Raw genomic sequence first — 14,328 nt, 5'->3', positions numbered from 1 at the left:
ATTGACCGCCACCAAAAGCACTGCGCTCATGGTACCGACACCTCAGCAGCAATTGCCGTCGGCGACGACCCAGGTGTCCGGTCACCAGCATGCGTCGTGTCTGTTGGACGTTCCCAAAGACGGACAGTTCCGGAACAGGTCAAAGTCGCTTGACGACGGTACAAGGAAACTGCTACAGTCCGGCTCGACTCGCCAACGGCTTGACAGCGGCGACGCGTATAAGATATTCGAGAGCATTTTAAAAGAAGGTATTAATAATAATAACATCGGAGGAGAGCATTCAAATCGAACTGCTCGGAGTGTGAGGGAATGATTGATGTATGGGAAGTGATTCTTTCGGTTCTTAAATTTAGATGACTGGAAAGTTCCTGTGGGTGGTAGAATAAACATTTTGGATCTCGCTTCACTTAAATTTTTTTGAGTTCGGTGCCACTGCTGTTAAGTATTGAAAATCAAACCATACTGAATACCGAAATCTACGAGCAAAGTTGTTTATTTTAGAGAGAAAATTTACTTCATCGATTTCAATATGTTGCTCATGAAAAGCGTTAACCGTGATTTCTAGATGATACCACTTGCCTTTTGGACATACTGCTAATTAAACCTATCAATTATTCATATTATATTATATACCTCCCCCCTCGACGTTCGGTAAAGGGTCATAGATTATTTGTATATGGAACCTATCTGTTGCTAGAGATCATATTGTATTGCCGAAATAATTATTTTGTTAATTTACTATGCGATCGATATATGCTCGCTAATCGAATGTATTAGTGTATTCCGCATGGGTGATCGAAAGTTTTTATTTTTATGATATAGATTATTTGCTTGCGAGTAGCGGGTACCCTCGTTCTTCTTTGAGTGATCATACATTTTTGTCATAAAATCCTCGATCAATCGTTTTTTATCAGTTATTGAAACAAAATAATATCGTCTACGCGACAACTATGTGTATATTGAGAATAATTATTATGTGCTCGATGCGCAATAAACCGTGGAAACATTTATGATGTCGTTTCGGGAGTATAAGTATCTATCATAACAATCATAAAAAAAAAACGAAATGAAATAATCGTAAATATAATGGAAAAACATATTATATAGAAGAATCACGTGTACCGACCAGTGACCGCCGACGTATTTATTTATATAATAAATAATAAGATATAATAATGTATATACTTATATGGTATAAAAGGATACCTACGATTTCGATGATTTCTCCGCATTCACTTGCACTCGCTAGACGCACACATATATGTAGTGTACCCATAGGATGTATTATACTATTGCTACATCTTTGCAGTAGCTAGTCACATACCTATATATAATTTACAGGCTGACAAAGAAAGTAATTTTTACTGTCTATAATATTATTATTTATTATATTCCATTCACTACCATCATAATATTTTTATTATGTTATGTCGTGTGCGAAGTCTACGCGTCTTTAAATAAAATTAAAAAAAGTTCACATCGATAAATAATAATAATGTCCATTGTGCGGTTTATCGGTCTAATTATTTTCTATGTATAGTTCTCCAACTGTGGTGGTCACCTTTCGCATAATATCGTAGGTTATATTGTGGTATAATTTATACGCATGCGATACAGTGACACGGAACATAGAAGAAACGTGTATTTCGGTGCTCACAGCGACCTTGAATTTTGTTTTCGATTTTTTTTTTTATTTGAACCGGTCATCGACGTACATCGTTTCCGACCCGACGGCTATTTGCACTCAATTCCGCGATCAATGACGATTTTCTATTACACTATAATATTATATTGTTATCACCTGACACCTGTTCACTATGTAATATTATATAGGCTTGACCGTCATACGTTATTATCCCTGGTTTCAAAATATTATAATGTATTTCTCGTTTTTCAATGGTTATGTTATCTATATGTCTTTTATTAATTCATAAACACAAATTTAGATGATTTATGCTAATGTATGTCCAAAGAGAATATTAATTGTTGCCTAGACCACAACGGTGATTCTAGGTTAATTTTTAAATGTGGTAAGTAATTTTCATAACAATTTTGCCATCAAAATTCCCCAAATAACATACACACAGGATTCACCCCCCCCCCCTCCTTTAGAAATAATATCTATACGCCTCTAGGGCTTACATCATATTATGGTCAATCAAGCCAGATGTCTACTACATGTACTTGAAATAGTGAAAACCCCTTATAAATATCACGTAACCATATTATGTAAACCACTGTTGTAGTACCTATGTATAGATTTTTCACTGGGCACCGCGGTGAAAAAAATGAATCGTCAAAGGCTCGTTTTATTGTATATATATTATGTATTTATGTACATAATCACACCAACAAGTAATATATTATGGCCATTGTGAACGCAAGTCCTTGAGCTTCGGTACGGTTCGGTTTTATTTTTTTTTCACTCCGCGTCGACCGGACGAGAAAAAGTAGGAAATCGCGGAATACAGATCTAATGCGATTGTAGCTGATATAATATGAAATGTGCTTGTGGTAGCAGTAATACACGAAACTTTGTAACTGGTTTAAGTGGTTTAACGCAACCGGTTTCAATATATATGCGGTAACAACTGATAAATACGCGTACCCGACGATGACGGACTGAGCCGTTTTCGTGCGAAGGGTAAATAAGTAATAACTAATAATATTCATAATAGCCGAGGATGTTAAATCCTATATCGCTGCAGTGTAGATAGGTACTATGCGCATTGTGTTTTTCTAGACACTATAGAACGTTTATTATAGGTATGCGCGTAAATCGTTAAACATGTTTGTTACAAATATTGTGTCGAGAAAATGTGCACGCCTTCAGCTGTCTGTGTGTATATTTAATTTTATACCCGCGAATTTTTTGTTTCTGAGAGCCGAGAGGTCTATAATTTTGTCGATTTTTTTACGTCTCTGCGTGTGTACCTACGTCATAAAATCGTGTTTGTCTCGTCCGCACAATTTAAATAGCTGTTTGTTCTTTAGTTTGATTGCGTTGACGTTTGTGTTTGAATTGCGTAAAGTCTTTAACATTACGACTTAACGTGTTATTCTTGAGAAAAAAAAAGAAGATCATGATAAAACTTGGTCATTATTCGATATAATTACCGTTGATAAAACGACAACGCATAGGAATATATATAATATGTGTGTGTGCTGCTCACCACATAGAGATTATGATATTATTAATTCGTTTTTATAAAAAACTCATTTTTTTTTCTTCTGTGATCTAGTTGAACCATTATAAATAGGTTCTAAGAATAAGGTCTTGGATAGATGTAGTACCTATGTAATTACTGAATTATTTAAATTATTTTAAACCCGAGGACGACAGTAACTGCAAAAATAAATTAGAAATTACATCATGATTTTAGTAGACGAAAATTCCTAATTCTTTTAATTTAATGGGAGTGTTAGAAGTGCTAAGTATATATTACTATAATAATATAAAATGCCGTCTATTGAATAATATTTTAAGCGTTTGTAACATTTTTAATCAAAATTAAATGTGACTGCCGCATTTTTTTTATTAACAAATTCCAAATCATTGTAATTTAATTATTTAGGTATATGGTGAATTAAAATTATTATTAGCATAATTCAAGTTTCAGAAAAAAAAATGACAATTTGCTTGTTCAGTATTGAAAAAATAACTTTATTTAAAGTAATAAATTGGTGGTTAGATTGGTTTAATTGGTGGTAAAAATCATTTACATTGTTTAAAATTTATTTGGAGTATGTTGTATTGATAATTCAGTAAATTTAAAATTTAAATTACATATATATTTGGTAGTGGAATTGTATGTATATCAGACTTTATTTTTTATTATTGTTACTTACATTTTATTTAGTCTACATTTTTTTACTAGTATACAGATTACTGACATAAATTTATATATGAATGGTTTTTCCTCTATAACTTTTATCTTTAAATCAATAGTTGTAATGTTGTGTTTTAAAATTAAAATTAAATGTGAGACAGTTCTAGTTTAACATTAGTTATCTGTACAAGGTTTATCAGGAAGATATGACCATTTTACATTTAAATTACATTTTGTTCCATTGTAAGAAGATTTAAAATATCATTACAATGTACATTGTCACATCAATAATAAGTTATTTTTTTCTACAAAAGTATCTTATTGTTTCCTACTTTCCTGTGTCATTTATATAATAATATAGTGTCAATCTTAAAATTATTTATAATACATGATTTTACTTTCACTTAACATACATTTTACCGTTTAATTGGTATTATTTGAATAATTTTTTATGAATAACAAACTATTTTTCAATTTATATGCATAAGAATACTGAGACCTTACATCTTTGATGTGTCCACATTTTTCTGGAAACTGTATAATGTTATTACTTATTATACGTTATCCATTTATTGTGTATTGAACTGTAGAAAAATATTGCTTTATTAAATATTGCTAGTTCCTTTTTTTTATTGATGCTTCATGTCTATGTCTTGCCCTTTTATGACATGAGATAATAATTATCATTCAAATTGTTTTCTGAATTTCTATGAAATTAATTAAATGTTTTAAATAAATTTATTGTTTGTTTTGAAATTAATTTGTTTTTGTTGTCTCATAAAATATGTTATCTTATTACTATTTTATAACATATAATATTATCAAAGATAGATTTTGCCTTAATAGTATTTTTATTGATAATCTTGTTTATCTATAATCTATAAAATATCTATAAAAATTATAGTAACATTTTCAAAACATAACATTTTAAATGCTGATTAAAACATTATATTACATAAATATGACACACAAGTCGTCATTAAATTTGTCATTTTAATTTCAATATTGTCGCCTGAAATATGTGCATTATGATCATAAGTCATGACCCATTGACATTGAAAGGGCACAACAACAAGAATAAATAAAATACATAAATAATGTTGTGATGTTTATTGTAAAATAAAATGATACTATTTGAATAATTCATGTTTTCCATAATTTTTGCTCTTATAAAATTGAATGAATTATGTATTTATTTTTTTTTTTTCTATCAACCAGGCGCTCTATTACGTAGAAGTTCTCTAGACCCTGAAACCCGTCGACTGTCCCTGGGCACTATATCCAACTCAAGGAAAAATTCTGATGGCCTTTTAGATCCTACACATGCGGCAATGTTGTTCAGAGATTCCAGAGGAGTATGTATTCAAGCATCTTTGTTGAATACTTGAATGGAATGTATTTGTTATATATTCAATATTTGAATTTATTTTATAGCTTCCTGTTGCTGATCCATTCTTGGAAAAAGTAAAAATAAAAGACCTGGGTAAGTTATCAACTAAAATATTAAAGTTACTTATAACATTCTTGATGCTTCAGTTAAATGTTCATTGCTAACTTTTTAATTTTTAGTCGAAGACGAAAGTCAGATTTTTGTGAAATTTTTTCGCTTCCATAAAACTTATGATCTCATACCAACCAGTGCAAAATTGGTTGTATTCGATACACAGTTGATCGTTAAAAAAGCTTTTTTCGCCTTGGTCTACAATGGTGTGCGAGCTGCTCCATTATGGGACAACAAGCGTCAACAATTTGTGGGCATGCTAACTATTACAGATTTTATCAGGATACTTCAGAAGTATTATTCTTCATCATCTTCAAGTATGGAGGAATTAGAAGAACATAAGTTGGATACCTGGAGAAGTAAAAAATAATAATTTATGTATAATTTTAAAGGTATGCAAAACAGTTTTTAATAAAAACATTTCATGTTTCAGACGAATTACATCAAGATCGTCCTCAAGAATTAATATCCATTGGCCCAGATATGTCATTATATTTTGCTATTCAAACCCTTATAAATAATAAAATACACAGGCTTCCAGTAATTGATCCAGCAACTGGAAATGTTCTGTATATTGTGACTCATAAACGCATACTACGTTTTCTTCTTCTTTACGTAAGGGTATTGAATTTTATTTTTTTTTTCAAATTGTTTTTTTTATTAAATCAGTAGGTAGTGGTTGTGTTCTATAATAACAAACCTTGTATTTATTTTACAGATTAATGATTTACCAAAACCAGCATATTTATCTCAGAGTCTAGAAGAACTAAAAATTGGTACTTTTGAAAATATAGAGACAGTGTCCGAAGAAACATCTATTATATTAGCATTAAAGAAATTTGTTGAACGCAGAGTATCTGCTTTACCTATGGTTGATCAAGAAGGTCGACTTGTTGATATTTTTGCTAAATTTGACGTTATTGTAAGTTACAATTATAGAATTAAAGATATTCAAATATATCTGATTGATGTTGTATGTTATTAGAATTTAGCTGCAGAACGTACATATAATAATTTAGATGTTACTCTAAAACAAGCCAATGAGCATCGGAGTGATTGGTTTGAAGGTGTACAAAAATGCCATCTGACTGATACATTATATAGTGTTATTGAAAAAATTGTTCGTGCTGAGGTAAAAAAAGCTTGAATTCATTTCTCTACTATATAAAATATTTTATTTTCCAATTGATTTTTCAGGTGCATAGGCTTGTAGTTGTAGATGCAGAGGACAAAGTTATTGGAATACTCTCATTGTCCGATATCCTACACTATTTAGTACTTCGACCTTCCGGTATGTTTAAATAAATGATTTTCTTGTAATTCACATATTTTCTTAATATTTTTTAAACTACAATTTAAAGGAGCTGATCGATTATTGAAAGCCAAAGATCTATATGAAAATAATGTGGAAAATTCTAAAGCTTTAAACTCAATCATGGAGCCAATACTATTACAATCATAATGTGAGCAAATATATTTTATTTAATCCTGTGACGTTATAAGTTGTACAGGAACAGAATTAATAGTCTGCAGTCATAACACCGGATGATCTGGTTTAATTTTATTTGTACAAGTATTATTTACCTATGTAGTATTATACGACAGCGCTTTAGAGACAACAAAATGTTCATTCTCTAAGTATTAGTTGAAAAATGTATGTTCAATGCCTTTTTTTATTATTATTATTATTATTATTTTTATTATTATTATATTTTTTTTTTAGAAAGAACTAGTCTGAATTTTTAATATAAATATTATTTTAATGTCTAAAAGTTCTACATTAAAAAAAAAAGCGTTACGTGATTTTTCAAATGACCGTGTGATATTGTCAAATGAAGAGCTGTTGAAATATTATATTTGTTATTTAATATATTAATAATAATATTTTTTGACTATTTATCTTATGTACATGTACATGTATACATTTATTACAAATTATTAACAAACCAAAATATTTTTCAATAGAAAATATAACCTATGTAAAACATTTTTTTTTTGTTTTCCAATATATTTTTTTTGTAGATTTTAAAATGTATACACGTGTGTATAATAAAATGAACGCTGATTGCTATAAAACATTATTTAAATTTGTATATTTTGTGTTGTTTTTACATGAAGCGTTTTCTATTACAATAATTATAAATGTTCAATTTTATTTATTAAATACTTATGGCATCCCGTGTCAATGCAAATAATCTAATGGAAAAACACTTATGTATTTTAGCAATTGCCTTAGCTTCCGCAGTTAAATTTTATACTTATACAAATTACCGATGATTTTATGTACAAATAACACATTGAATAAGTATATTCATATAATATAATATATTATATACGTTTTAAATATATTATTTAAAAACGAGTGTTAATTATTTTCTTTAAAAAAATCTTCTCTTATTCTAGTTTATTTTTGTGATATTTTCTTAACCTTTTTATTTCTTGTGATTGCAGTATGTCGGGCCCGTTCAATATCTTTTAAACTGAATACTTGACAATCACACATGATGTTCTTGCATAAATTAAGCTGCTGTATTAATATCTCATTACATATTGTTGATAGTATTACTTATCACCGGCAACAATAGCTAAGATGTGTTATTGCAGTATTGTTAATTTTAGCCTTCAGGCTACAGTTGTATCAGTAATAAAATGTTATAAAGTACTGGTGAATAGGTTCCTGCCTTACCTACTCCTGATTGGATAGTAGGATATAATGAGATGCCTTCCCTGACTTACAGAACATTTTGCCAGCAATCCGATTGAGCAGCTTCCTATTTCACGACAGTTGGAATCAAACCATAGGAACACAAAAAATATCAAAATATGATAAGATTGAGCACAGAAGTATGTGCAATATCAACCGTTTTATATGCTTACTAACTAAAAAGATATTTATTTCCTAATATTCAATACAATATAGTCATTTTTGTCCTTAAAAATTATATACAATTTGTAATAAAAACCAAAAAAGATATATATGTCAGTATCATGATTCATGAATAACTTTCCATGTAAGGGCCCGGCCCGATATTCGTACACCACTTAGTATGACTCAGTCAATTATGACTATAATTAATTATAATAGTAGCTATTTAGATAGGAACGTAAAACCCATTTACACTCTACGGTGAAAATACTGCTGTGTGCCCAGGCTCTAAAAGTAGCCGAAATAATGACAGTAGGTATCCCAAACATTGTCAAACCCCAGTATTTGGGTTAGAATTGAACCACCTTTTTTTACTGAATTTAGCTCCCCGTGGGTACCTGGTAATTTAGTGTAGTAGTTAAACCTTAGACAATACAAAACAATACAAACTGTTTAAACATTTTCATAGACATAATATAAATACATCTTTACCTATACAATATACCTATGTCTATGAAGATTTTAATTTCCGAACTCAACTCATCCTCTTTACTGCAATTATAACCTGGCCGCCCGTTTTGCACTGCTTTAGTGTGCGCCCACCATCGGCAACTGGCAGACCGTGGAAGGCAAAACTCTGGGCCCTGTCAACATGTATATTATTTATTCTTATTATTCGTTCTATATGTTAAGTAAGACACGCAAAATTGCCAGCGAAAATAGAAAGTTTATGAACAAGTGAACAGAACTATATTGTTTTGTATTGCTTGAAAGGGTTGGAGCCATTCCAGTCTGTTTAATTTGCAATTCAACTGTCGCCATCATTCAAAGTGAAAATTTAAAACGGCATTATAATTTTTAAATATAAAGATTTGAAAAAGATTTTTTTCACTGCACTACAATGATTTATTATTTTAATCTTTAGGACTCCAATAGAAAGTACTTGCCGACCCCTGGTCTACACAGTATTATTTATAATACGGTATGACAATAAAAAATAATCTAAGGAGGGAAGATGCAAATATGTAATAGTGTTCATAAAAGATAAATAATTAAGAATTTAGTAAAAATAACTTTCAATTTATTTTAATTTCCATTTTATCAATAACAATATTCAATAATAACATTAATATTTATTATTTAAATATTTAATAGGTATATATAATTTGAAGTATGAAATGATAGTACTCAATATTCGAGTAGGTATATAACTTGGTACTACTTAATACAGACAATAAGAATATAAAAATTAAATAATTGATATTGCTAATAATATAAATAATATAATGTAATAAATACATCATAATTTTTGAATTTATCAATAAAGTATAATAAATTTAACTAATGTATTATTGTCATTTACTATAAGCAATTAGCACTTAAACATATTAACTTAAAATAAAAATGAAAATATTACAAATTTTTATACATTTAGGTAACTTTGCTAATATTAGTAGGCACATAGGTATTATTGTATCATTATAAATTATAATTTATGGTTAATAATTTTACTATTTTGACCAACATAGTAATGTGGTAAATCCTAAGCGGAGTATCCATTACTTACCTCTAAAAATGATATAGGCCAATACCATTTGTATAATAAACAGATGTCTTCTTTTAAAATGTTATACCTATAAAATCTTAATTAGAACTATTATTTTTTAGTATCAAAACTTTATATTCTTTAAGCCCTTTAAGGTCTTAAGGATAATAATTAATAGTTATAGAAAATATGGGATTGATAATGATTTGAGTAATTAATATCAATGTATTACCATTTTACAATTCGTAGGCAAGTCCCTACATAATATAGTATATAAGCTGGAAATACTGATATCGTTAACTGCAGCTATGCCAATTTTACTTTACCTACATTAAAATGTAAACTTTATAAATATAATATACCTATGGGCTATGACCTATATTATATAATAGACAAATCAAAAAGGAAACGAAATACGTCGAAAATTACCAAGTAAGTGAGGATTAACGTTCGTTTTAAAAAAAATACCGCAAAGTGCATGAAAATTAGACACATATAAGTACCTATATTTTTTACTAAAGAGTCATTAATCATTTCATATTGTGAACTATGGTATCGTATTTTATTTTTTATAATTCATAATTTGCTTCGTAAAACTGCAGGCTGCAACGGTGATAATTATATGGGTACCGAGTACGAAATCATCGTAAAGGATCGATGTCGATGGAAAAAGAGATCCTACTTAGAGCACTGTCAATGGTCACTTTGGATCTGTCATCGGGCAGTACCAAGTCGGTGGAGGTCAGAAACCGATTCACACACCTGTCCGTGAAGTACGCACTGTGCATGCTCAGCCGATTGATGGTACGTCCGCGAAGCCTGTCTGACAGAACGTCTATCCACCGATCACCGGTCACCGTGCAGTCGCCCAGCACGACCGTTTCCAGGGTGCCCCGGTGTGCATGCAACAGGTCTTCCAGGAACCGGACGCCGACTGCATTGTGGTCGACCCGGAACCGCCGCAACTGCCCAAACCCGGAGTGCAGGAACTTGAGGTCGAAGCGTGAGGCCAACGAGCATTTCACGTACACCACGTCCAGCACGTTGATGTACACGGTGCCCAGTTCGGCGAGAGTGTACTGGTCCACCTCCCGGATCCGGACGCCGTGCAACACTAACGTGGTCAGACGATCGACGTACGTGAACCCGTCAGTAGCGTAGACGGACAAATTGGACGAGATGACCAGCGCGGCGACGTGTCCGCAGATCTCCGCGTACCTAGCGCACAAGTAGAACGCTTTCGCGTAACCAACCCGCTTCACCGGAGTGACCGGACCACCCGCGCCATGGCTGTCGCCGCATTGCAGTAGCCGTGCAGCGTACTCGTCAGACGGCCAGTGGAACATCAGCGACCGTTCGTTTTCGTCCCGGAAGTAGAAGAATTCGACATTCGCGGTCGATTTCGCATGGTGCATGCCTATCCGCTTTAGCGTGCAAGCGTCTGAGGCTACTATCCGCGACCAGCGGTCGCACACTAGCGGCAACGTCGCGACGAACTCGGTGGCGGACAGCGTCCGGAATACGCACAGCAAAATCTCGTCGGGCAGTGCGTTTATGGACAGTCCATGGTCGTCCGTCATCGTAGTATAATATTACTGTCATGTGCCCCGAGCCTGCGATTTTCTTTGACTTTTCCTCCGCCTTCCCCTTCCCAAATAATTCCTTTACGTGCGCCTGTGCGATACATAATAATAATTTGCATTAGGATATTTATTAGGTACTTATAATAAATTATTATATTGGTACCTATAACCTATCTATCGTAATATAATACTACCTACTTCAATACTAAATTGTGTATTATATGGCACTTGAAGTTGTTTACTACTTGCTTCGTTCTTATAATATTGATTCTGAATAGAATTTTTTTCACTTCAGACGACAAAATGGGTTAGTCAAGCCCAGTTCTGTAAGAATCATAGGTGCAAGTTGTGCACAGTACTGGGGCCAAGTGTGAAACGAGCTCTTAATTGTATATGCTCAAAAGAGAGGGCCTCACATTTTCCCCTCTAGTTACGGCACTGGTCAAATTCAAGTCGTCAATAAGTACAAAAATGTCATATTCACTAATGCATTATTAGGTACACACTATGTAATGTATAGTAATTATATGCAGCATAACCAACGCTATATGGTAAGTTTTTCTTTGACGTGTAAGATTATTAATATGTGACTTGCAGGTTAGTGGTTACTACAGAATAAATATGCCTGGGTAATAAAAAAAACCCAGGGTTATGTCAAAAAATAGCACCTAGGACCTAGGTGCTGGAAGGCAATGAAATGTATCACTTTCCGCCACTGCCATTGCCACACAATATATTACTGGGTATTATTTTCTTTAATTAAAAACCCAAGATAGTTGCTGTATCAAAGTGGAAAAAAAAACCTACTCCTAAAGTATTTGGCCATTTAAAGGTAAACATATCAATACAACTATTAAAGACTGTTGTACAATTGAGTTGTAGCTTCATCCAGTGCCGTAGCTCCGCCCAGTTTAAGTTCTCGAGTGCTTAAGCCCCCCAGAAATATCAAATTTACTATACCCGATAGTTTAGTACCCTAGTCCCTAGCCCTAGAAATAAAATATTGTAAACCTCCTCTCGAAAAAATTCTATATCAACATTTTGAAACAAGTCATTCTAATAACAATTTTGCTTATCAAGGCTGAAAGATATACCAGATAATACATACTTAATACAATAAAGGTATAGATATTACAATTTATTCGATTTGGCTATTATTCACACTAATTTATTGTCGGCGATAACATACCTTGACACCCGGCTACCGTTTCTCTCCATGACAAACATTATGTCTTCGTTAACTCAACCAAAATTATAGGTTATTGTTACTACCCTATCTTACTTTTACCTATTGGCTATTGACTGTTATTCTTTTTATATCCATAATCCAGTATTCACTATTTATACCTACGCGATGTATCAATCATATTATTACTATCATGGGCCATGATTCATGGCAAATGCAGACCGTTCAGATCGACTACTTACGAGTCACAGTCTAAACTTTAATTTATTTTCAATATATATTAATCAAATAACCTACCTTTAACCGTATAAGATTTCCATGCACCAAGTTAGGAACTGGTATACGTATAGGTACCTATTTAGTTAATGGATATATCTATTTAGATAATGTAAATTGTAAGCGTTTTCAATGCGAATTATAATCAAATTCACTAAAAACTTAACATATTATGTACCTATCGTACCTAATGAATAAGTTTAAGTTACTATGCACAATAAGCATCACACTTACAATATTAACTATCATGAATTCAGTCTGCTTACATTTATTATATTTAATTTTTGGTTTTGGTAAATAGACGGTAAGAAATTAATACCAAGATAAAATAACAAAATATAAATACATAATGTTAGTTAAATGTTTTAATGTTTAGCTTTTAGCTTTTAAAATGTTTAAATTCACACAAGATATCACCATATATCACTGTGATACACTGATAACTGATAACTGTTTACTGATACCATTTTATAATCTACCATAATTCATAAATCATGTGTAAATTGTATCTGTAGAAGGCTACAAACGAAATAAAAAAAAAATAGATTGCAGATAAAACAATACTGCATATTCTACTGCCTATGCACATCCTAAAAGGAGTTCTAATAAACATATTCAAATGATCAATGATTAACAATTTACTCAATGTGTTCTGTAGGCCGCTCCAGACACGTTACAAATGACCATGAATTAATATATACCTAACTTATAATTTATCATATCATAATATTATCGAAAATCTATGGCGAGTATAAATCATCGTCATTCGCCGGAGATGATTAACGATTCTAATTATTTCAATGAACAAAAAAACAATTAGCTAACAATTATAGACAGGCAGACAGCCAAGTTAATAAACAGTAATTTAGTTAATAACATGTAGTCACATACTATTTCGTTCAGTTCAGGTCATAATTTTCATAAAATAACTCAATACTTCTATAATTTGGTGATCGATAAAGATGGATGAAGAATTATGATACTGTACCATTTAGCGAGTTACGTCTCTAGTCTCTACGTCTACATATTATATTTGACATTTGTTTCACCCTTCCGGTTATTCAATATTTTTGTGAGTTTTTCAAATATGTTACAATAAGACACACTACACAAATATTAATTTTTTTGTTTTGGTCAAAAGCATCAATATTTTTCCAATCGTATCTAATTATCCGATTCCGATAATATTTTAAAAAATGTATTTCAATCAATAAATCTATCAGACAATAACTTTCTCACATTAAATAATTTAAGAACTCTAGGGATGTGATTTTTTTTTTTAAAAATTATTGTCGTTAAGAAATGTGTCGCTTACCTATTGGTCGAACAATTCGAAAATGTCTAACAAAGTTCCTAACAGTTTAAAAATATTTAACATAATATTATATAATAATATCCACAATTTTTTAACTTAAATAATTAATTACTAGACAAACTTGTCTTTCGATAGAACACTTTACACTATAGTATAATATCATCGCATTCAAAGTATTTTGATTAATAACTTTGATAAACGTTTAAAAGATCATTTGTGATTGAA

The 14,328-nt window shown here is 31.4% G+C and overlaps 2 protein-coding genes across 6 annotated transcripts in view; one reads left to right on the top strand and one right to left on the bottom strand.

Moving 5' to 3' along the window:
- LOC111033695 overlaps positions 1 to 6,985 on the top strand; it is a 34,902-nt gene extending 27,917 nt beyond the window's left edge. For 2 of the 3 annotated variants that reach the window (XM_022314569.1, XM_022314567.1), the window contains exons 8-15: positions 5,049 to 5,185; positions 5,265 to 5,313; positions 5,400 to 5,690; positions 5,765 to 5,952; positions 6,050 to 6,253; positions 6,317 to 6,463; positions 6,529 to 6,622; positions 6,693 to 6,985. In XM_022314569.1, the coding sequence (XP_022170261.1) occupies positions 5,049 to 5,185; positions 5,265 to 5,313; positions 5,400 to 5,690; positions 5,765 to 5,952; positions 6,050 to 6,253; positions 6,317 to 6,463; positions 6,529 to 6,622; positions 6,693 to 6,793 (1,211 nt within the window). In that variant the 3' untranslated portion in view covers positions 6,794 to 6,985. The remainder of the gene's footprint in view (positions 1 to 5,048; positions 5,186 to 5,264; positions 5,314 to 5,399; positions 5,691 to 5,764; positions 5,953 to 6,049; positions 6,254 to 6,316; positions 6,464 to 6,528; positions 6,623 to 6,692) is intronic. The other variant, XM_022314570.1, reaches the window with a different exon arrangement.
- Positions 6,986 to 9,641: 2,656 nt separating this feature from the next.
- Positions 9,642 to 13,225, bottom strand: LOC111033697. Of its 3 annotated transcripts, XM_022314573.1 has the most exons (3): positions 13,023 to 13,225; positions 12,810 to 12,866; positions 9,642 to 11,417 (listed from the first exon to the last, which is right to left on the bottom strand). In XM_022314573.1, exon 3 carries the CDS (start codon positions 11,321 to 11,323, stop codon positions 10,385 to 10,387), a length of 939 nt encoding a protein of 312 aa, XP_022170265.1. In that variant the 5' UTR covers positions 11,324 to 11,417; positions 12,810 to 12,866; positions 13,023 to 13,225; the 3' UTR covers positions 9,642 to 10,384. The 3 variants fall into 3 exon arrangements, with proteins under 3 accessions (XP_022170265.1, XP_022170264.1, XP_022170266.1); XM_022314572.1 differs by lacking the exon at positions 12,810 to 12,866; XM_022314574.1 differs by lacking the exon at positions 12,810 to 12,866 and having other exon boundaries at positions 13,055 to 13,225.
- Between the last annotated feature and the right edge of the window lie 1,103 nt (positions 13,226 to 14,328).

The sequence above is a fragment of the Myzus persicae genome, unplaced genomic scaffold, assembly GCF_001856785.1.
Source record: "Myzus persicae strain clone G006 unplaced genomic scaffold, MPER_G0061.0, whole genome shotgun sequence".
NCBI lineage: Eukaryota > Metazoa > Arthropoda > Insecta > Hemiptera > Aphididae > Myzus > Myzus persicae.
The sequence above is the reverse complement of the archived record's forward strand: the minus strand, read 5'-3'. Positions and strand labels throughout refer to the sequence as shown.

What these genes read in the sequence shown, in the direction of transcription:
- LOC111033697 (XM_022314573.1), bottom strand. Translation starts at nt 11,323, where the DNA reads ATGACGGACGACCATGGACTGTCCATAAACGCACTGCCCGACGAGATT.